Source organism: Falco cherrug, chromosome 8, assembly GCF_023634085.1.
Source record: "Falco cherrug isolate bFalChe1 chromosome 8, bFalChe1.pri, whole genome shotgun sequence".
In the NCBI taxonomy this organism is placed as follows: domain Eukaryota; kingdom Metazoa; phylum Chordata; class Aves; order Falconiformes; family Falconidae; genus Falco; species Falco cherrug.
The window spans coordinates 52385356-52406733 of record NC_073704.1 but is presented as its reverse complement, the minus strand read 5'-3'; the positions used below and the strand labels follow the sequence as shown (position 1 = coordinate 52406733).

The following is a 21378-nucleotide window of genomic DNA, read 5'->3' as shown; positions in this document are numbered from 1 at the left end:
CGAAATCAGCCTAAGTTTTTCTGACCATCACGCCTGTTAATTTTGGCTAAGCTCTTCCATATACAGGGAGTTATCTGCTCCATCCAGGCAGGTCTGGCAGCAGTTATTCCATGGGAAGTCACTAGGTTTCAGCACTACAGACCGCCGTGATGCTCCGTGCCTCAATCTTCAGGTGGGCTGGCGGAGCAGAGGAGGTTATGAACTCACTGAAGAATAAGGAGTTCTACATACTAGGAGGTATTTAATAGTATGGGCAAAACTTAACAGGTAATTCTTTGTTAACATAAGTACCTGGAAAAACATACAACTTATCTAAAATAATATACATAAATACATGCATACATATATCTGTATATAAATCTTATGGGTATGAATGTATATAATTCAAAGCAGGGATACTGGAAATGCACACCCCTGATCCCCAGGGTTACAGTATTTCATGATTACTCAGTTTAAATCCTCCCACTACCTAACTACCAGGATGAAAATTATTTTTTGGTCCCTTTCCTCCTGTACAGTGTTAATTTTTTAATGTCAAATGCAATGCTTTTGACACTCACAAAAAGTATTAATTTGTAAATTAATTTATTTATAGGCTTTTCTATAGAGTTCAGCACCGTCAGTTCTGAATGCCCTTCAAAAGTTGCTAGGTGACACTGTCATACCTCAGTTTGATGAACAAATGAGAGCTTGTAATATTGGTGCAGTGACTTCAACCAAACATCCTGCTTTCATTTTGATAGAGGCTTTTTTTTTTTTTCCCCTGCAAATCACTATAGGTTTGTTACGAAATGCGAGCAAGCTCAAATTATATTTTTCACCAGTTATTATTTAGTTCATAAAGAAACTGGTTCATAAAGGCAATGCAAATCTTTCAGTGTTGTCTTCATGGAAACCAGAGCAAATTCACATATTTGCATGATCAACAATATTCATAGACGGATCCAGAAAAAAAAAAATAAAAAATCACAGCTTCTAACCTGAATTGCATTTATCAAAGATGTAGCTAATTCCTTGTTCTCCTGCCTGCACTGAAATGGAGTACAGCTACCTGGAGGGTGCATTGTCTCTGTAATGCTCCTGCAGGTTCAGGGAGGCTGGTTAAAACCCCACATGTGCAGTGGAGCTGGAGCCAAGGTCCTGCACACAGAACAGGAATGTGTGTGTGTACATACCTGCTTGTGAACCCAGGACAAGAAGTCGGTGCTGACAATATGGATCCTAATTCAGAACAAGCATACTTTTTTTCTGGCTTCTTCCCAGAACCATAATGTATTAGTATTAGAGTTTTATGGCATGGAAGGATGAAAAGAGCAAACACCCTTTTATTCACATATTTGTCGTCCTTCTGTTTTGTTTTTTCTTAAACATTTCCCTCCCTGTTCTGAACTGTTCTGAAATAGGAACATTGCTACACTGACTTGGTGTTCACAAGGGTTTCCACTTACGTGGGATTTGTGAGAAATGTGTTTCTAACAATTTTCCTGCAGGCAGGAACCTATGGAGCTGGGAAACGCCGCTCAGTGGGGCTCATCTGCAGCAAAATTGTGAGTCTGAAAAGGGGCTGTCAATGGGCTTTCAAGGCTTTGGCCTGGCTCTCTCTGGCAACATTTTTGTGATCCAAATTGGCATCCATTGGAGATGTGTTCCTGTGCAGGGTAAACAATAGCTTAAAGCAGCTGCTAATTACCTCAGCTCGGCTCTGTTCCTGCTTTTCAAGTCTAGGTACCTCCTTCAGAAACAAGAAGCAGAAGGAAAACATCCAAGCAGAAGAATCAGAAGGCAAAGGAAATGGATGGGGATTGCAAGTGAAAAATTAATGAGGAGAGACCTCGTTTCACAAAGCTTACGTAAAGCTGGGCTGCATCTGTGCGAGGAACAGTGACCCAGAAACGGAAATCTGTCAAAATGTAGAGCAAGGTGCAAAACTCGGTAGCCTCTTTCCCTCTGGGATGCACCTACGCTCACAAACAGGAAACCCTTGTTTATGGCCCCTGTGGGCTCACCTGTGAAGCTTCTGCTTCATTTTCCCTCCCCTCTGGCAGGTCCCAGCTCAGGAAGCAGCTGGGAAGGACGTTCGCAGAGAAAGTTGAGGCCGAGTGAGAGTCCACAGAAACTGTGCAAAAAAATCTCACATTTGTTTGGGAATATCAAACCTTCTTATGAATCTATTTTTCTTCCATCCATTCATCATATAAAAAAAAAAAAAAATGTTGTATATATAAAAGGTAAAAACCCACTTAACTTCTGACCAAGATGAAACCCTTTGTAACACCACTGCTGCTCATCTGGCTGCCTGGTGAGAATTCCCTTTCTGGAGAGCTTGGGATTGTTCCCAGCATAGATAAGCAGGTAAAAATCTGTGTTTGCAGGTGTAGCAGAAGTCTGCAGAAAATCATTCTTGCTGGAGGAAAAAAAAAAAAAGGGAAAAAAATAAAGGAACCTGGATAATACCAAAAGGGATGGGGAATATTTCTCATTATTTTACAATTCCAGCCCTCAATTATTGGGTATCTCCTTTTGTAGCCAATGCTAGAAGAAAAAGACCATTAGTACCCTGCATGACAGGGCTGATATTCTCACCCCAAATGCTTGCTACTTAATACCTGACAAACAGGACTCTTCACAGGTTCCCAGGAAGAGAGAGGAGCATCTGCAGGAGTGCCAAATCAGCTCGTTAGTCTGAATGACACCTCTTGCTTACCTGCCTCTTGCACTGAGTGGAAACCCAGGAGAATTATTTAAAATGAAAACTTTTGTCTTCTATATTAAGAACATCTTAGGTAATACTGAGCAGCTCACTCTCTGCTATTAACGGGTCTCCAGGTATTAACACAGCACTTATCTCTCCTGCCAGTCTTTGCAGTTCAAATAAAGGGATCGAGGTATCATCTGCTATTGCATCGCATAAGCTTTTACTCCGACAAGCATCATCTGTTAGATTGTTTCCAAACCAGAAAGGACAGCTGTCAGCCGCCTCCCAGAATGGATTCAAAGGCTATAATCACGAAACCTTCTCCAAGAAGTTGTTCAAAGCTGGTGCTTATCGCTCTTCAAAAGACTGCGAAGACAATAAACTAGTCAATTTACTGGGAAAGGTGCAATCTGAGTATTTAGTGTCTCGTTAATATTGACTGGCAAGACTTAAAGGAATTGGAATGCCATGGATGTCAGCTGCTAGACTGGCAGGGCATGAAGCAGTGATGACAAATATTTGTAGTTTCACAAGAGGCTACTTCTACTTTATTTTCCAAGGTGTTAACTGCTGAAATTAATAACGTTTAGAACTTGCACTTTACGAATCCGTTCAGATTTCTCTTAATTGCTGTTTGTTCTCAGAAGGCTGCAAGGAACCCCCGCATAATAGCAGGGATTTCTCCTGATGAATCTGATCTGGGCTCGCTCTGCATTTGGTGCAAGCATCTCCTGCCCTCTCCGACTGCCCCACTTCTGCCGGCATCCCAGCCAAGTGATGAGTTACAGCATGCTTATCCTCATATCGCTTCTCCCAGGCTGGCCAAAGGATCGTTATTTTCACTTACAGCCTGGGAGAACACCCACAGAGAGACGGCTCCCCACCTTCTGGAAGGTATTTAGCTTTGTCAGCATCACTGAGTGGCACCCGCAGCTGATGAACCCTGAGGTGACAGGTTCATCTTCCCACGGGAGAGCTGCCCAGGGCCAGACCCCCTGGGGGACCTCGGCTGATGACCAGCCTCACCCTGGTCAGTTTAGGGTATTTATGTATTTTGCTTTTCTTTAAGAATGCTGTTGCAGAGGGAGAGGCTATTAAACCACCTGTGGCATCATTAGGTCTACAAAAATACATAGTTCCTAAATTCTGGTTTCTTTCCATTTTAGCAGCATGTTTCCCATTTTGCTACAGGCACCTGAGTCTTTCTGACCCTGGGACCCCTGCGCTGAGGGAGGAGTGTCCCTAGGGGCTGGCTCAGGAAAGCCTGGGTAGCCAGCAAGTGACTTCTTAACCTCAAGATACTAATTGAAATATGCCCTTGAGTCATTTCCAAGTCGGGTAACAAAACAAAAAGCCCCAGAAGACCTGGAGAAGGGTGGATGTTCAGTAAATAACAATACCTATGAGACGGTACTGTTGGTGACAGGAAGATAGTTTCAGTTGATAGAGCTTAAAATCTTAGTGAAAGTTGTTTAAAACCACTTATGTGCAGTTTCTTTCTCAGAAATCCAGGTGAACTGTTCACTTTCCTCTTCCCAAATACCTGATTATTTCGGAGAGTTGAACGATTAGTGACTTAACAAAGGAAGAACTATAGCCAAGGTAATAACAGTATTTTTACAATAAATTTTCAGCTTTGCCTTTTGTGAGCTGAAACAATCTTTTTGATGGTGACATACAATTGATTAGACCTAGATAAACAATATTAAGCAGACAAAATATTTCTTGAATGCAAGCATTTAGGGGATTCTGAGTAATTTCCTATCCCTTATCATCTTTAAAAGGATTTTCATTTATCACTGAACAGCTTATCTAAATAAATTGCAAAACAGAGATTTTCCTGTAAACCATTGACTTTGACTATCTGCCTTTTTCAAATGCAACTGATTTGCACTTTAACCTATTTTCTGCCTCTTTTTAGGTGATTGTAACTTTCCAGTATGAGAATAAAACTTTATTATATGTAACAAATAGAGCATATCTAAGGACATGCTTTCAACAAAATAGTTTTCAAACTTTTGATGTTTGTGGTCATTATCATGAAGGTTAATGATGATAGGAATAATAGCAAGCAATAGGTGCTGAAACTCTTACAATAAAAGAGCAGCAAAGTGAATATGAAGCTTTAACGTACCAACATTTCTATGCACCTGTTATCCTATTATTTGAGTCACTCCACAAATTCCATTTTGCTTCAAGATTTCTGCATTTTTATACCAAAAGCATTGTATGGAAAGTCAATATTTTGAAAATGGACCGACCTCATATTAATTTTGCATCATGATAAAAGTTTTGCCATAAGCCACATGATTGCTATTAAATTCATGTTTCTATTTCAGTTGATTTAGAACAAAAAAAAATATTTCTATATACTGGGGTGATACAGAAATCCAGAAAATCAAGACTGTAGTGAAAGTGATGAAACCAATTTAGTTATTAAAAAAGTGCAAATATCTAAGAGTTTCCTGTTTCTTAGTACATACAGGACCTTCCTCTGTGCCACTGAATGCAGCAGAGGCTTTGGCATTGACCTCAGAGGGTGGTGGGATGCTGCCTGCAGCACAGAACCCACCCCTCCTTTCACAAGAGAATTCTACTGCCTCCTCCAACCTGCACTTCAAGTCCGGTATGTGCTAATGAAATTGCTCTAATAAATGAATGATTACTGATCCAAATATAAAAATACAGCTCCCCTCAGCAGAAACAAAAAATGATGAAGCCCTCTGACAATGAATTCTGTATTTTAAACTGCTGTGATTAAAAAGCCAGCTTCAGAAATACATAATAAATATAAACCAGAGAGAGCTCTTAGAGGTGGGCTATAGCTGATATCCCTGTACAGCCTGTCTTTTAGTTTCTGTGGTTGCTAAGATACTAGCAGTATTACCTTTTACTATGTCTTTGGGATTTGAAGATTTATATTCTTGCCTACTGTAAAAGTCTCCTCCATGTATTGCATCCATACCTTTACCTTCACCTTTCCCTTCAGAAAGAGTGGGTGGAGAGTTGAGGTCGGATTCTCCGCAGACATAAAGTCTCAGACCTCCAGTTACTCCAGTGGAGCACTACTACCCTCCAACCACTTACAATCTGGCCTGGTAAATGCAACTGCTTTATTTAGAAATTAACAGTTTTGAGGTTGTGTCATAGCAGGTAACGTAGACTATTCTGTAAATGCAAATAACTTCACCGTCCTAAAAGATGCCAAAATTATTTATGTCAGGGTTCTCATTTTCAAAGTTAACTTTCAAATTCTACACTCAAATACTTGCTTGCCTCGATCAAAATAAGTTTGATATCTAAATGGTTTTGCATTTTAGTGCCCTAGCATCAGTCTTGAACCATCACGAAGCCTCCAGGCTGAGGAAGTTATCGCCAGGATTTTATAAATGATGATGTCCATTTCCAGGAGAACTGAAGATGGAATGATTCGAGAGAAATTCATCCTTTAAAGTTCGTCACTCTCACTAGGCATGATTAAACACTATATGATTTAACATTATTTGCTGATAGAAAATCAAAGCATTTGCCCCCAGTATGCTGACATTTACAGCAGTGGAGAACATTTGCACATTTTATGCTTATAACAACAGATGAGGTATGAAATGGATTCTGATAATGATTTGAACACCATGGCAGTCTTGTCATTTATCACAGCATATGAGCTTGCTTTGGATCCCTACCATTATTGTGATATATTTCTATACAGTAGAAGTAAAGAAAAGCTTTATTCCAATGATGGATAGTGGATGAATTTCAAAATTCCAGCAAGCAGGTCCTTTTCAAGCAAGCCCCACTGTAGTGCTACTATAATTTCTCACAGGGTTGTTTGTTTGTGGTGTTGTTGGAGGGTTTTTTTTGTTTGTTTTTTGTTTTGTTTTTTTTTTAAATAAAGACTTGGATGGACAAATAGCTGATGTGGATTGTCTGTAACTCCTTCCTACTTCTTACATTTCTGTGAAAGTATGATCTATCACAAATAAACAGTTATCTGGAGTAATCTCAAGAAACTGCAAACCGGTCTGAATTTTAAATGAAAGCAAGTCAAATGCACATATGGTGCCAGAATATTCCTTTTAAATAAGCTGCCTTCAAAATCAGTATTAGGTTTTAAAGTATTTATTTGGTGTGTGCTTGGACTCCTTTATTGAAAGATGCTGGAGAGTTAGATTCCTTTGGGTTGCAAATTTTAGCTTTGGGGTTTTTTTTAGCTGAGAACTAATAGCTGCAAGCACAATTCTGGCTCTTTGATGTCTCTGGACTATATTCCCTCCTTACTGTGAAATTGAAGATTATGAAAAGGAGCAAAGGATCTTAAGAACAGATTCCCATAATTTATATACGTTCGCAATTTTTGAGAAATCATATTTGAATCTTTACAGCATTACCTCCGCTCAAAATAAGATTAAAACCAAAATCATTTTAGCTTACTACAAGTGTGGGGCCATTCTTCACAGTCCTCTGCACTTAACTGAGAACGTGCATGGATGCATACTTTACTCATAAAACATGTTAGATAGACACTTCAAGCCCTCTGAACAATGCTTGAAAGAAATTAAAGAATTTTGTTCGGAAATCTCCGGAAGGCCTTGGACAGGTTCATGTTCTTCCTTTACCATTATGGTGTACTCCTGGTCTTATTAGTCCATCTCCTGCCCTAACCCACATACGCAGTAACAGAATGAGGGTTCAGCTCTCCTCTTCAAATCTTGATTTAGATCAAGACATTACTGGCCATGAGCTGCCTAAACGTTGTGAAAGAAGAACCGTTCAGATTGAGCACATATAGATGTTTGTTCTTCCTGGAAAAAAGTCTTTAGAATTAAAGTATTAACAAAACAAGATAGCCTTTAATAAAATCTAAGTTGAGTTCACCTGATTTTAAATGAGCTCTGTTGACTTGCCTGCAACTTACTGATTAACATTTGTTATTTTTTGAATAAAAACAATAAATGTGCAGGAGTTCCCTAAATTATCCGTTTGAGGTTAAATCGAAGAATATTAGTAAACCAGGGAGGAACACCTGCATAAAAAAGGAAGGCCCCAGATCTGTTTTGGCTCACCTTCCAAGGTATTGGCTAGTTATTTTAAATATTTTCCAGTGTTTGGGAATTAAACATTCTTTCCATTTGAGGTTCTTTGGATGCCTACTGTCTCACGCAAGGTACAATGCCCTGGAAGCTTAGATTACCTGCTGCCCCCCCGGAGCAGCGCATGGTACCACGAGCACAGCAGCTCTCTAAGTCAAAAGGAAAAAGGCCTAAAAACCTAAAGATCCACCTGAGAAAAGTCTCAGGTGGTAGTTCTGTCCTGCCTTACAAGATTTCTCAGCTTGGTTCCTGAGGAACCATAGCACGTAGCGCTGAATTGCCCTCATCTTGCTCACTGTACCCAGGCCTAAGCCATTGCTGGAAATCGCTGTATCAGGTACTAGAAATCATAAATTAGGAGGAGTTTGATACATCAATAGAAGAAAATGATAACAAGCCAAAAATCATGTACAAGATCCTGTCAGGGTCACTTATGAAAGAAAGTTGAAAAGTGCAACTCTGAGGAAGACCACTTGAGCGAGGCCGAAGGCTGGCACAACCCTCTAAAAATTGATGTCAAGAGAAGACTCAGCCTAAACTCCACCCAGGCCCCACTTAGGCTCTGCCCATCATTCATATGCAATGAGATGTTGTAATTACATGAATAATATATGAGATGATGTTGCAATCATGTATGTCAAATGTATAAATTAGCCTGTCTCACACCTGTACGGCAGAGCGAGTTTCTGTGGGGCGAACCACCTCCTCCCCTGCGCAGAAAATAAATATCTTGCTGCTAAAAGTACAAAAAGTCTCTTAGCAGTTTTCTTCATTCCAAGGTTTTTCGGCATCAGACGCAGCACGTTCAGCTGGAGAGGCGGCTGTGCGCGCTGAGGGACTGCAGGCAGAACGGGGAACAAGGTCTGCACCTCGGAAAGAAAGCATAACCCAGAGCTCTGACAAGTTTGTCAGGGTTATCTGAAGCAGCTGAAGAGGTTATGTGGCTGTTCTGCCACCCTCATGATGAGGGCAATAAGCTGTGACAGAGAACTGGCCCCCAGGGTGGCACTGATGATGCCTGACACCGTGCCCCCTCCCCAGCTCTTGGCTCAGCTTTGTGGGGCTGGACTGATGGCAACGGCAAAGCAGCAGCTAATGACATGGTTTCTGTGAAGTCAAGGTCAAAATTGGGTTTCCCTGGAGCCAAAACTTGACCTTTTAGTTATAGTGATGATCATTTATAGAGCTCTGCTCTCCTGCTGAAGAACACAAGAACCAGCCAAGTTCTTTGGGCAGTAACGTGGAAAGCAACTGCGAAGGGTGCCTGGTGGTGGGAGCATGCTTCAGCAGGTGCACTGGGGATGGTGGATAAATAATCATCGCCTTCAGTGCCTTCTGACAACAGACAGCTACCCCTCTGGTATTTTTGGAAAATAATGATTCAGACTCTATTCAATCTCAACCTTGATTATGTAGCTGAAAAAAAATCAGGTGTATTAAAGAGCTGGGCAGCAAGTTCTGTTCACAGTTGTCTCATGTACCAATAATTGCAGCGAGTTCCAATCACCAGCTATGTCAAAAGTACTTTATAGATCTTCAGTGTTATTTGGTCAGCTCTCTAAATCCCACCCCCTGTGATCATTATCTTCAAGAGGCTCTTGTCTCCACGTTTATATTTTTACTCATCAGTGCCACTTACAAGTACCTAATCATGCCACATCCTGCCTACAGTTACCTTACTCCTAAAGTAAATAGCTCTGCACTCACCACCTCAAACTGCAATCAAACAAATGAATTAAACATTGCAGCATCAGCCAACAAAGTGGCAAAACACACAAAATTCGTCCTTGGGAAAAGTGGTTTCTGTGCAGGATCACGATGCACACCTATGGCTAAAGAGTTTGAAACTTGGTTTTGTGTTTCTGAGATATATAAGAAAAGAGAACAAACTGCATTCCTCTCTCTATCCCACCTGAATATTTCTGGATTTTAGACTGTTGTTTAGTTGTTGCTGATATCTAGCCGATAATCAGCTGTAACTGTCTAAGACCACATCTCCAACTTGCTGTGCTGGAAGACACCAATAAAGCGCAGACACGTGTATGCATTTCCCTCGCCTTATATTAAAAAAACACTCGAACAACTTACCTCTGTTGAGAACATGATGGATGGCTCTTTATTGACCATTGCAAGCGGCCTGGGATTGCATCTGTTACTCAGCCAGCAGACCTGGTAAGTCAGCTCCTGCTCACCTCTATATGAGATGCCACCTTCAGTTTGTCATGTAGGTATAGCTCTGTATAGCTCAAAGCACCGTCACTTATGCAGTATCATTATTATAATAACAACATAGACTAAAATAGAAAATATGCATCAATTCCACAAAAATACATTCATTTCAGTGTTTTATAGTCCAAATGTACGAAATGTTGAATATCACCAGACAATACATTAAAAAGTGAGATGCCTGTTCTGTTGTGAAGCATTCGCGTTAGAACTAACGGAACTTGTATCTTGATGGTATTATTAAATATGTCTTGAAATAAAAAAGCTAGCTTGGAAATCCAGACAGGTCTAAATAACCCATTTAGTAAACACGTTTCCCCTCTTGCAAATGAATGCATCGGAAGGCTTGCTTTCTTGCTGTAGGTTTGCTTTCATTGGAAAACATTTACCTCTAGGTCCTGCTTCCCAAAGGGATTGACAGTCTCATCTAATTTACCTCATGATCAAAGGAAACTGCCTGCTCACCATCTTTTGAACAGGAGATAGTTCACAACCACTGCTCACCCAGGAGCATAGGAAAGATCACGCTGTTTAGCAGTGAATGTAGGTCCTGAACTATGGCAGCATCTGCTCTGGGGGAGGGCTGGTGGCATTATCACCCAGGAGGAGGAGTGTCAGGGGAGAGCTTTGTAAAGCTGGGGAGCCAGCTGGGATGCAGAGGCCAGGTCTTGCCTGATGCTGCCTTTTGTTTCTGGTTGTTTCAGCTTTCTCTTTCCTCAAGGATCAGGGATGCTTTTCCTCTATGTTGCAAATTCTCCAGGTAAATGGATCTATTGGACCATTTTGTTATCATCTACCACACACAGAATTAACAGATTGTAAGTCTAGCTGTAGAATTATTTAAGACAGCCATGCAAATTTGGATTCTTTCTTTCTTTTAACTGAAGTAACTATTTTTAGTTACAGCCTAGAAGCTACTTAGAGAGGGACTGCCTTCCACTTCTTTCATCCCCTGACAATAGCAGGGACTCCATCACTATAGAGCTTTTAGGGACTATTTTGCTGAGATAATAAGCAATCCTTCCTTCATTCCCCTTCTTAAAAGGACCCTCCCTTAACTATATGTCATTTCTGAACCTCAGCCCAACTGTCAGGGCAAAATGTGTGGCAGAACAGTTTTGCAGAAGTTGTGATGAGAAAACATGAAATTAATTTTTGACTTTAAATCCAGAGATGTTACAGATCTTCCAGATTTGCTTAAACATATAACCTGTCTGGCCCTTTTCCATATATGCTCAGTCCCACTCCCCACCCCTATCCCCCCTTTAGATAAATTGTTATCTAGTTTTTATGATAAGCATGATAAGCATCCCTACAGCATAGACCACTAGATAGAGGAGTGGCCTCCGAAAACGTGGGTTTGTCACTCATGGATGACAGTAGGAAAAGTGCTCTTCTGCCTCTGCTTCGCTCCTCACAACAGCACAGCAAGTCATGACCACATTACATTTATTACTATAAAAACACTTCACATTTTGTAATAAAATTTATAAGAAATTGGCATCTTTAAGTTCAAAGGAAATGGACCGTTTAATGTAAAAACGTGGCTGTGAATCATAAAGCCTTGATCTGGTCCTGTCACCTAATGTCCATTCCCAGCTCGTGAGTAAACAACTGAGCAATCTCACACTCCATTAACAATAATCTCAGCTATGCTTAATTCCCTTCATTTTGTACATCATGCAAAAATTATCTTTCTGAATTGTTTTACAGCTGACAATTAATACTTTAACAATTGCAGTTCTAGGTATGCTTTTGCTCTGCCCGCCAGAAATCCCAGTGGTAGATATGCTACTGAGTTTTGCCTGAGTTGCTTTAAAGTAACATCTTGAAGACTCTACTTACAGTAATTATTATAACACAGAGGTTGAATTAATATGTGCTAAATAGGTTATTAAACAGATCACACATTGTGATAGGTAGTAAATAGCCAAATTAAACAGCTAAATTAATATAGCATGTATAAAAAAGGCTAAAAACCTACTTAAATCAGAACCAGTGACAGATTCGCTAAAGTACAGCTGACTGGAATCTAAAATATAGTTAAGATTTCACCCCACATTGTGAAGAAAAACTTGGGAAGTGGTGTTAACTAGTCAACATTTCTATAAGAAATACCAGTCACCTTTCATTGCATTGCAATAGGTAGTGATGATGGTGACATTTTTTTTTTTTCCTGCATCTTTTTGCCCTGAGATACAGAAAAGGATGAAGATATTATGCATATTTTGGTCATTCTACACTGTGTATTTTGCAATGTGATTAGTGACCTTCATATATTGCTTGTCAAAATCTCCATTATTGAGATCTCCATCACCTACTGAATGTAACCAGCTGTGGGGAGGAGCATGATTTATACTTGATTGAATGCAGTGACACTACATAATAATCTAAAGAATGGAAGGAAAAAAGGGAATTTCTAGATGAAAAAGCAAGGACAACTTTAGAATTCTAGAACATAAATCCTTGCATTTGACTTGTTATATCTGTCTGTTTTTGTAGGTATGAAGAAGTAGACTCCACTTATCCCTGAGTTATCCTGTCAGTTCTTGTAGTTCAGTGTTTGCATTCTTCTACTTCATAAACTCATTTGTCCTCTTCTTAACAGCATCAGGTCAAAGCACTGCCTGCATAAAAATACTGAGCTTACTGTTCAGGGAAAACAGACAATAGACCTGCTGTTGCTATATGTATAAAGTCCATATATTAAAAACTGGAACATTCTCTAGTCTCTTTCCAATGCTGTTATTCTGCAAATTCCTTTAGGATCAGGAGGTAACATTTTTTCCCAGGCAGAACTGTGATTTTTAAGTTAGTAAGGTCTTTTTAAGACTTTGATAGTAAAAGCTAGAGTGGGATGTGTTGCTCTAAGACTTGCCTTAATATAGAACGGATTCTCTTTCTATTACCTCAATAGCATAATAACATTGAAACATCACCAGTACAATTATTCTCTATTACCATGAAAGAAAAATATTCCTGATGAAAGAAAGTAATTGTACATTTCTCAGCAACTGTGTGATGCTCTTGTAACATTCCTCTAATGAGACAAAACCAGGAAGATCAAGAAGTCATGTCATGACAAACCCAAACTGTATATGCACTTAGGAAAAACTGCATATTAGAGATGTTGCTGCACTACTCCAGATGCCCCTCTCTCCTTTTGCAGTCAGCATCGTGGTTAAGTAGAAATAGACATTTGATTTTCCCTATGGTATCCTTCTCCCCACAGCCTGTGGATCCCATCTCTGAATGTTTCTTCAGAGGGTCACTGCACTCACAGATCGTCGATGGCTTCCATGATTAAAATTGTTAGTGTTATCTTTAATCAGTTTGCCACGGTCCTGTCCAGGAGCTGTTCCCCTGCTGGGTACAAGAGGGTAATGGCTGGAGAAAGGTCCTGCTGAAGAGCTTGTTGCAGTAGTTTCTTCCTCTGCCCACTTATTAAAAAAATAGTAGCCTTCTTCAGGTGTCCACTTCCTGAGAGGATTCACCTCAGAGGCAGCAAGTACCTGACCTGTGTCCCTAGGAGACACAGCTGCTGCTGCTGCATGTAAAAACGGCGACACACATAAATGGCTGCTATTTTGGTCAAGGTCATCATTAGATGCAGGTGATGCTACAGGTGCACCAGAAGTAGTTTGTTTTCTTGATCTCAATTTCTGGATTTCAAGATCCTTTTTGTCTTTAGGGAGTTTATCTAGTTGCTGTGCTTTCAGAATCAGAGATGCTCCGTAAGTTTCTCGTAGAGCAAGAATAAAGAACCTGATGAAAGAGGAAGAGAATGGATTCTTACCAGTGGATTATTTCCATAATCTGCATCACATAACACAAATCCAGTTGCTAATTTTCTTGATCTACAGGCATCTGGTAGACACCTTATACCTGGTAGATGAAAGCTGACTCCTGGATCTTAACGCAACATTTAACTACACACTTATCTTGACCGGCAGAGTCAACAACATGTATATAAATACTGAATAAACGATAATACAACCACTTGATGGATGAACAGTGCAAGAAAGACACAGAAGCTCACCAAGAGATGCAATATTTGAGAAGACTGAGATTATATTTATACTGCCAAAACAGGCTAAAGCAGGGATCTTATTTTGATGGATATAAACCTAGAAATTTAAAAACCTCAGCTTGTGGATTTTCTCAGGAACCAGCAAAGGAAAATGTGTCCTACCTGCCCTTTGTAGGACAGAGAACTTATGTAACTATATACTGTGTGCAGTGAGAGAGCACACGTCCTCTCTCGTCATGTTAGTTTTGTCTGAAAACCAAAGTCTCTTTCAAAGCATCTTTCTATATGATTTGACCTTTACATAGATGGCCTCAATATGCATTTTAAAACAAACGTGGGGACTTTTTGAAATTGCATTAAGAAAGCTCCTGTCTTCACATCCTGCTGCTAAATGTATGCATAAATAAGTATAACAAGATTAAAAAGCTTAACAAACTAGACTATGTACAGAAAGGGAGTCTAAGGCAATGGATTTCAGACCTATCTGCACGAGTAAGAGTGGATAAATACATATTTGCTGCACCTGTGCTCAGGCTGGTCAATCCTGTAGCATCTCAGGTCTGGGAATTGTGCAACTGCTGGTTACAGCTTGGCATCGACGCATAACTACAGAGAGCCCAGGTCAACCTGTGTCTAGCTGGTGTGGATCATCTTGTCCTCTGAATCTTCTGTGCAAGTTGCAGGTTGGTCAGACAGGAGGCCAGAGCAGGGAAAGAGAACTATCTCCCATCCTGTGAACTGCTTTTATTTGCTCCTGCCCTTGCCTTGAGACCTGCAGAGTGTGAGACTTGGTTACCCATCGGGGTGCTGCAGGGCTTCCCAGCAGACCACAACCTGCCTTCCACAGCTGGTTCATATGGTGAAACCCTCCAAGAGACACGGTGCCTTCCCTTGCCACTGAACGGACACGAAATTCAGATCTCTTCCTCTCAGACTCAGACTCAGCACGAGGTTTTAGTACCTCATGCTGTGTAGTTTGCATCCCAAAACAAGGTTCAGCGGCAGGTTTGAGATGCAGATGCACAGAAGATGCACCGCAAAGTACAGCTGGTGCTTCGAGAACAGCCTGCCCATAGGCAGGGTGCAGGCAGGTCCCCCCGAGTGCCTGCAGCATCTCAGACACACCAGCTAGCACAGAAGGCAGTAGCAAAAGGAAGAGTCGAGAAGAGCAAGGATTTAGCAAAACCTCTAGAAATAAATGGGAATCTTAAGGCTCCAACTGGTTTCTGAAGGAGATCGGGAGCAGACGGTGTGGTGAGATGAACCAACTGAAACTTAAAATTCAGTGCATTTTAACAAAGGGTGGTTTCACCACTGCTGTGATTTGCCGGCACAGCTAAGTTGCAGCGGAAACTAGGGGGTGGATATTCTGTGAACTGAGGACTCTGCAGAAAATAATCTGGGGTACCTACATGGAGGAACAGCAGTCCTCCAACTCTGAAGATTATAAGATACAAATCTTTAAGTTCAGCATCCTGCTGAGGCAACAACTATCTTAACCTTGCTGAATTCCCAAGATGGAGATACAAGTTCTTTAACCACATTCGATGTACCCCTCAGTAGAAAACTCAGGGTCAAAACTGACACTGTGAATGAGGGCTGATCGGAAAACAAAGACCACAGAGGAGTAAAACAGGGTGGAGAAGGATGCCCTGCCTAGAAGACATGAGACCTTACTGAGCTACGTGTTGTTTAGCCTGACCTGAAGTTATATAATGTAACATGAAATCACAAGAGCGTCTCAACTCGCATGTGGAAATAATAAAAATAATTTGAAGAAAAATAGTATCTAGTCTTGAAGGTCCCTTTTTAAACAAAGGCTCAAATTCTAATGCCTTAAAGCACATACAAAATCAGATACTAAAAATATTTTTCCTCATTCTTGCAATACCAGTATGCTGTGCTACTTCATGACAATTAGGATGAGGAGACTAACAAGACAGTCAAAACCATTTCTTTCATTGTCCAAGCACAAATAAAGATTTTAAGTGGTGCAACTCAGACAAACCCTATCTGCTTACAGAATGATTAAGGTATTAAGCACCAAAAGTAGTACGGTTACTATATAATACATGGGAACATAATCATGATTTTTTTCAAACGGTTTTCTTTTTTTTGGCAGCCTATCAGAATAATTATCCCTCTCCAAATACTCTTCAGCCTCGGTTACCTTTAACATACCTGATTTGTTGCACCGAGCAAAACTAAAATTCCAGATGCAGAAAACTGTTTCATGTAGAAACATGTTCTTAAATTTGGTTGAATAATGTAACGTACACTGTACAATAATGTAAGTACACTGTAATGTACTTCATCAAAGAGAATACATTTTGTAACTCTCAAAGCATATATTTCAAAGACTTGCTTTCTTATCTTCATCAGCTAAACAACATTGTGTTTACGATAGTGAGCAATTATGTAGCAGATTTGTACTGGTAAACTTTGAAGCACCGCAGAAAGAAAGATTTTCTTGATGGGAAAACAAAAGCAGTAGATCTGTAGTGACTTATCTAGGGTTATATAACTGAATAAATTAATGGTTCATGAACTGGAAAGTTGAACCCGGGCATCTGATTTCCACTCTTATCACTGATCCCTGTGTAACACATGTGCATGACACATCACATATCTATACACATCATTATTGTTATGTCACTCAAATGCCTATAAATCCACAAAATGAAAATCGAAAGGAAAAGGGTGCAGCATTCAAACCTTGGCAAGAGTGCGATGGCCGGGGTGATAAGACACAGTAAATAGAAGGTGGGGTCTGAAAGCTGTTTCTCCATGATCCAGTAGGGGTTGGTGGGAGGGTTGCAGACCACGCAGGTGGCGTTGTAGATCAGAGAGAAGATGAGGTAAAACACCACACTGCCCATCATCGCCGCCAACTGGAACAGGGTCTGTAAGCAGGATTGCATGAAATGACTGATGCTTTTGAGACCCTGGCTTTGGGTATAAGACAGGAGGATACAAAGACAGGTTGGAAAGAACATATCCAGTAAGTAGTCCATGTTACTGAATAGTGCAGTAGGAGAAATACCTGGAAATTAACTTACAAAACAACAGTGACAGTGAATACAGTTCTTTAAGAAACACATCTGCATAGATAGAAGTACGTAAAAATTGTGTACTGTCCTGTCCAAGGGCACAGTAGAAGCAAATTCTGTTGTCACTCACAGGAAGGTGTTATCCTGAGGCTAATAACCCTAGCACCTCTGAAATCTCAGTGCATCTGTTACTTTTTGTGACCCAGAATTCAGGTAAATGACCCTGAAAGACAATGTCATGCCTACGCAGTATGCTATGTTCACAAAAGAAAAAGTCACGTGAACAGGACAGGTCAAACACATACCCATGTTTTCGTTTCTAGAGCCTGGTGCAAGAGAATGGTCAGGAGGGAGATGGTATTGATGGGGTTTCCAAAGGAAAACACATCTATGTCAGAATCCTCGTATGTCTAGAAAACAGGCAGATAGACTGTGATGAACCCTGACTTTTCAGAAGTGATTTTTTCTGTTTTTTTTCAGGAAGATAGGAGAATGAGAGTATTAATGACCCTGGTTACTTACCATATAGGGGACAAAGAAGCAAACGAGGCTCTGATAGAAGGCATCCAACATTGTAATAACAAAAGTTGACAGCTTGTATATCTGCAGGAGTTCATAGATAACAGTCATTGTAAGGGGACGCGCATCTCTAGTCTGTCCTGCGGACGTAATTGCTGTCTGTTTCTCTTCCATTCAGACTACCATTATAGTTAGCTGGTCTCCCTTCATGAGTAAATGCCTCCTGAGCAGCTGCTACAGACTGAGGGCTTATCTCTGAACAGGCTTTTCCTCTGTGTTAACTACAGACAGACCTTAGGAAGACTAACCAGCCAGCTAAGGGTCTTAAAAGCCAAATGTCTTGAATGCCCCAACCCTCCCCAGAAGACCCCATCTATCAAATTCTTTTTCAAACAAAGCTCTTCCTAGAGCTATAAAATTGGTCAAAAATCCTTTCTGTTAAGGTTCCACTGAAACATCTATTTAGTGCCATTTTAATTTGACTACTTGTCATATTTAAACTTATCTAGTGACCCATGCGTCCACAGCTCCAGTGGAGTGGGAGAAGGCTGGGCTCCTCTTGTTTCAATGCAGACAAAATGTTGAAGCAACAACAATGACCTCTTCAAAATGGTAAGGAACATATATATTTGCATATATGTGAGGTCTAAGAGCTCCTAAGAAAACAGATGGAAAGTCCTACAGAGAACCCTCAAATTCTGCACTCCCTTGCCTGAGTTTTTCAAAACAACATTAAACATGATAAGAATCAGCGGTGTTCATCAGTGCTAAAAATCACAATCCAGGATAATAAAAGTAGGTATTAGGAAAAAAGGAGGAGAGAGAAGAATTCCTTAATACCTTGCAATTTTGTGATTTAAAACTAAGGCCACTTAAATTTTTACTCACAAACATTTTCATAGTTTCCTATTCAAAATTTAGGAATTTAGGAATAACTGCTACTGTACTGTATGTCTGTGCCAAACCAGGTATGTACGTCTGTATATGTGTGCTCCTCGCAAACATACAGAGGTCAGACTGGTTTGCTAAACCTGACAGGCAAACTGAGGTAAAAACATAACATAATCCAGGCGTATTTTCTGAAGATTACCAATAATGACTAGTCAAAGTAAAAGAAGCAAATAAATGAATGAGTTCATGCCTGGAACAGTCTAGACACCAAACTGTGACAAAATCCTTTATGTATTTCTGAACCTGAGAGTAGAAAAAAAAATGTCGGGCTGTTTATTGATTTAAGGGTTTGTGTTTTCTTGTCGGTTTTTGCTGTAGTCTTTTCAATAAACTTTGCTTTGTCAGTAGGTTGAGACTGCGAAGCACCAGATCTGAGCAAAGTTTAGGCAGGGACCATCTAAATTATTTTACCCTCATTCATTACATTTCTCATCGTGTTTTATTTATTTCTCCCAATGTCTTCACTGAGAAATTTTCTCGATATATGGCATGTACATATATACGTACACACACATATTTGCTCCCTCATCTCTTCTTCAGACCAGAAACGCCAAACACAGGACAGATTCACTAGCACATCACTTACTATAACGCAGCACATCGGTACCAGACAGGATCGCTCCATTTATTTAATGGCAGAATAAACTTTCCCATTTACATCTTCCAACCATGACCAAGCACCCAGCCTCACTTCCAAGGAAAAACTTCAAACACATGTTCACCAGTTCTTCTGACAGCTACAATTATACCTTCTTTTAGTGTATGTCAGTAAACTAGAAACCATAAGTGGATCATTTGATTCCAAGGAAGTCTGAATTCTTCTCTTCCTTCCCTCCTCACAAAACCAAAAAACTTGTGGTCCTTTGGCTTATCAAGCAATCAAGACATACCTCTGAATTTTGTCCATTCTTGTACAACTCGGGCAAACCTAGAAGTGTTTCTGCAGAAACATCTCTATCCAGGACTCCAAAGAGAAGAGGGGGCACGGAGGTGAAGAAGAGGTTGAAAAAAATCATCTGCCAGTAATCTATCATAGTGCTGCCTGAGAACCCGCAGAAGAACTGGTACCAGAAGAGCAGGTTGACGTAGCTCTGTGAAGCAGATACAAACAGTACATCCTGTTAGGAGCTGAGCTGTGGCTCCCCACACGTGCAGCAGCACATCCTTCAGGCTGAGGTGATTTCATTTTTCTTTGGGTTGTGGGAACCGTGAAGCTGCACCTTTCCTGTGGCCTCTCCTTTACATCCCCTTCCTTTCCCCACGCCTGCTCCTTACTGTTACAGCTGATCTCAACCTTTTATTTTGCAATGTACAGATGGTCTGTGTCTTACATAGTTCCACCTGTGAGGTTTAGGTAGTACATTGGTTATTGACAGAGTCTCCCAAGGATGCACTATTTTGGTTAAAGGTACCGTCAGGAGACAGCTCTGCACTTTATTCCATAAAGCAGTGTACCTTAAAGGTCTACTTCACACCGATCCACTGTGATACAGCTTTTTCAAAGCCATTAGGTTTCTTTAAGAAAATAGCAGACAATAATGAAGTAAGCTGTTCACAGCTCTGAGCACCAGATTTTAAAATCCTTTTACAAACCAGTTGTCTGTGCGGAATCAAAGGCCTCCTACTCCCTAATGGTGCTGGGGAGATAATAGAGCAGCATCATCTCAGTCTGGAGAACTACTTCGCATTGCAAATAAATATCCTTTGAACTCTAAAAGGATGCCCAATCAAGGAAAAAAAAAAGTTTCCATTTCCACTACAAACTTTAACAGTGATAAGAAGTAATTTTTATTCAAAATTATTACAAAAAATGCAGATACTTTCAATTCTAAGTAGTCTTTCATGCTCAGAGTGTATTTCATGTCAAATGGACTTGTTTGCACAGTCTTGTAGAAACTGTATTACTATCAGCTTTTTCCACTTTACATTATTCTTCAATGCACAGCTCATTTGCATATACATTAAATTTTTAATAAAAATGCCAGATATGACTGCATCATTACTTGCAAGTGGTTCCTATCAAATTAAATGCAAAAATTCAGAGGTTTCACAGGCAACCAATTCTTAGTGCAGAGTCATCTTCTACATTGTAGCACTAATAATCTGCTCTTCCTTATGCAAATTTTATTTTGAGGCTCATGGGTATTATTAATAAAGTTTCTTGAACTACCATATAAAAGTTACTAAGCCTCGAGTCCTTTTCCCTCTGGAATAATGCTATTTCAAAATATATTTAGAACCCATATTTTCTAGAATGCTTTATGCAGCACATTACTAGGAAGGGGGTAGCATACTATAAACTTGCAAAGTGAAGAAACAGGGGTGTAGCTTCATAAAAACTAAGACAATATAGCTTGCAAACACCAAAACGAACACACACACACACACACTCCCAAGCCCTGGATTTAACCCTTGCTAGGATGAAAACTTACAGAATTTTAATAATCTTACCACATTTTTGTAGAAAAAGTAAATCACCATCTTTGCCAGGCGAGCATAACACCAATGTCCATGGACAAGAAGCAGTTTTTTGAGATGCTTAAATCGGGATATTGCAAAGTCACTAGCCATCACAGCCTTTGGTAAAAAGCATAGAAGTAAATTTACAATATATCTTTTCCCCACCCAATATGATGAAATTTGAACACGAACATTGAAATTATTTCTATTATTGAATACTCTAGCAAAAATACACACCTTGGGAAAACAGCTGGAACTTTCTATCTCTGCAAAACTCTCCATCTTAGGAGAATGAGGAAGGGAGATGTGTGGGAAAGGATTTGGGGCTGAAAACACTTGAAAGAGAATCAACAAAAC

The 21378-nt window shown here is 40.1% G+C and overlaps 1 protein-coding gene and 1 long non-coding RNA gene across 2 annotated transcripts in view; one reads left to right on the top strand and one right to left on the bottom strand.

Moving 5' to 3' along the window:
- The first annotated feature begins 5 nt into the window (after positions 1-5).
- Positions 6-6748, top strand: LOC114017954 (uncharacterized). The gene is made up of 3 exons (XR_003563319.2): positions 6-4297; positions 5172-5321; positions 6016-6748. It is a non-coding gene; the product is annotated as an uncharacterized LOC114017954 (long non-coding RNA).
- Positions 6749-11443: 4695 nt separating this feature from the next.
- Positions 11444-21378, bottom strand: part of ATP10B (ATPase phospholipid transporting 10B (putative)) — a 60539-nt gene continuing 50604 nt past the window's right edge. Inside the window, exons 18-23 of the mRNA XM_027815956.2 lie at positions 21013-21138; positions 19452-19652; positions 17614-17694; positions 17397-17501; positions 16757-16944; positions 11444-13776 (exon numbers count right to left, since the gene is read on the bottom strand). Coding sequence (XP_027671757.2) covers positions 13272-13776; positions 16757-16944; positions 17397-17501; positions 17614-17694; positions 19452-19652; positions 21013-21138 — 1206 coding nt within the window. The 3' untranslated portion in view covers positions 11444-13271. The remainder of the gene's footprint in view (positions 13777-16756; positions 16945-17396; positions 17502-17613; positions 17695-19451; positions 19653-21012; positions 21139-21378) is intronic.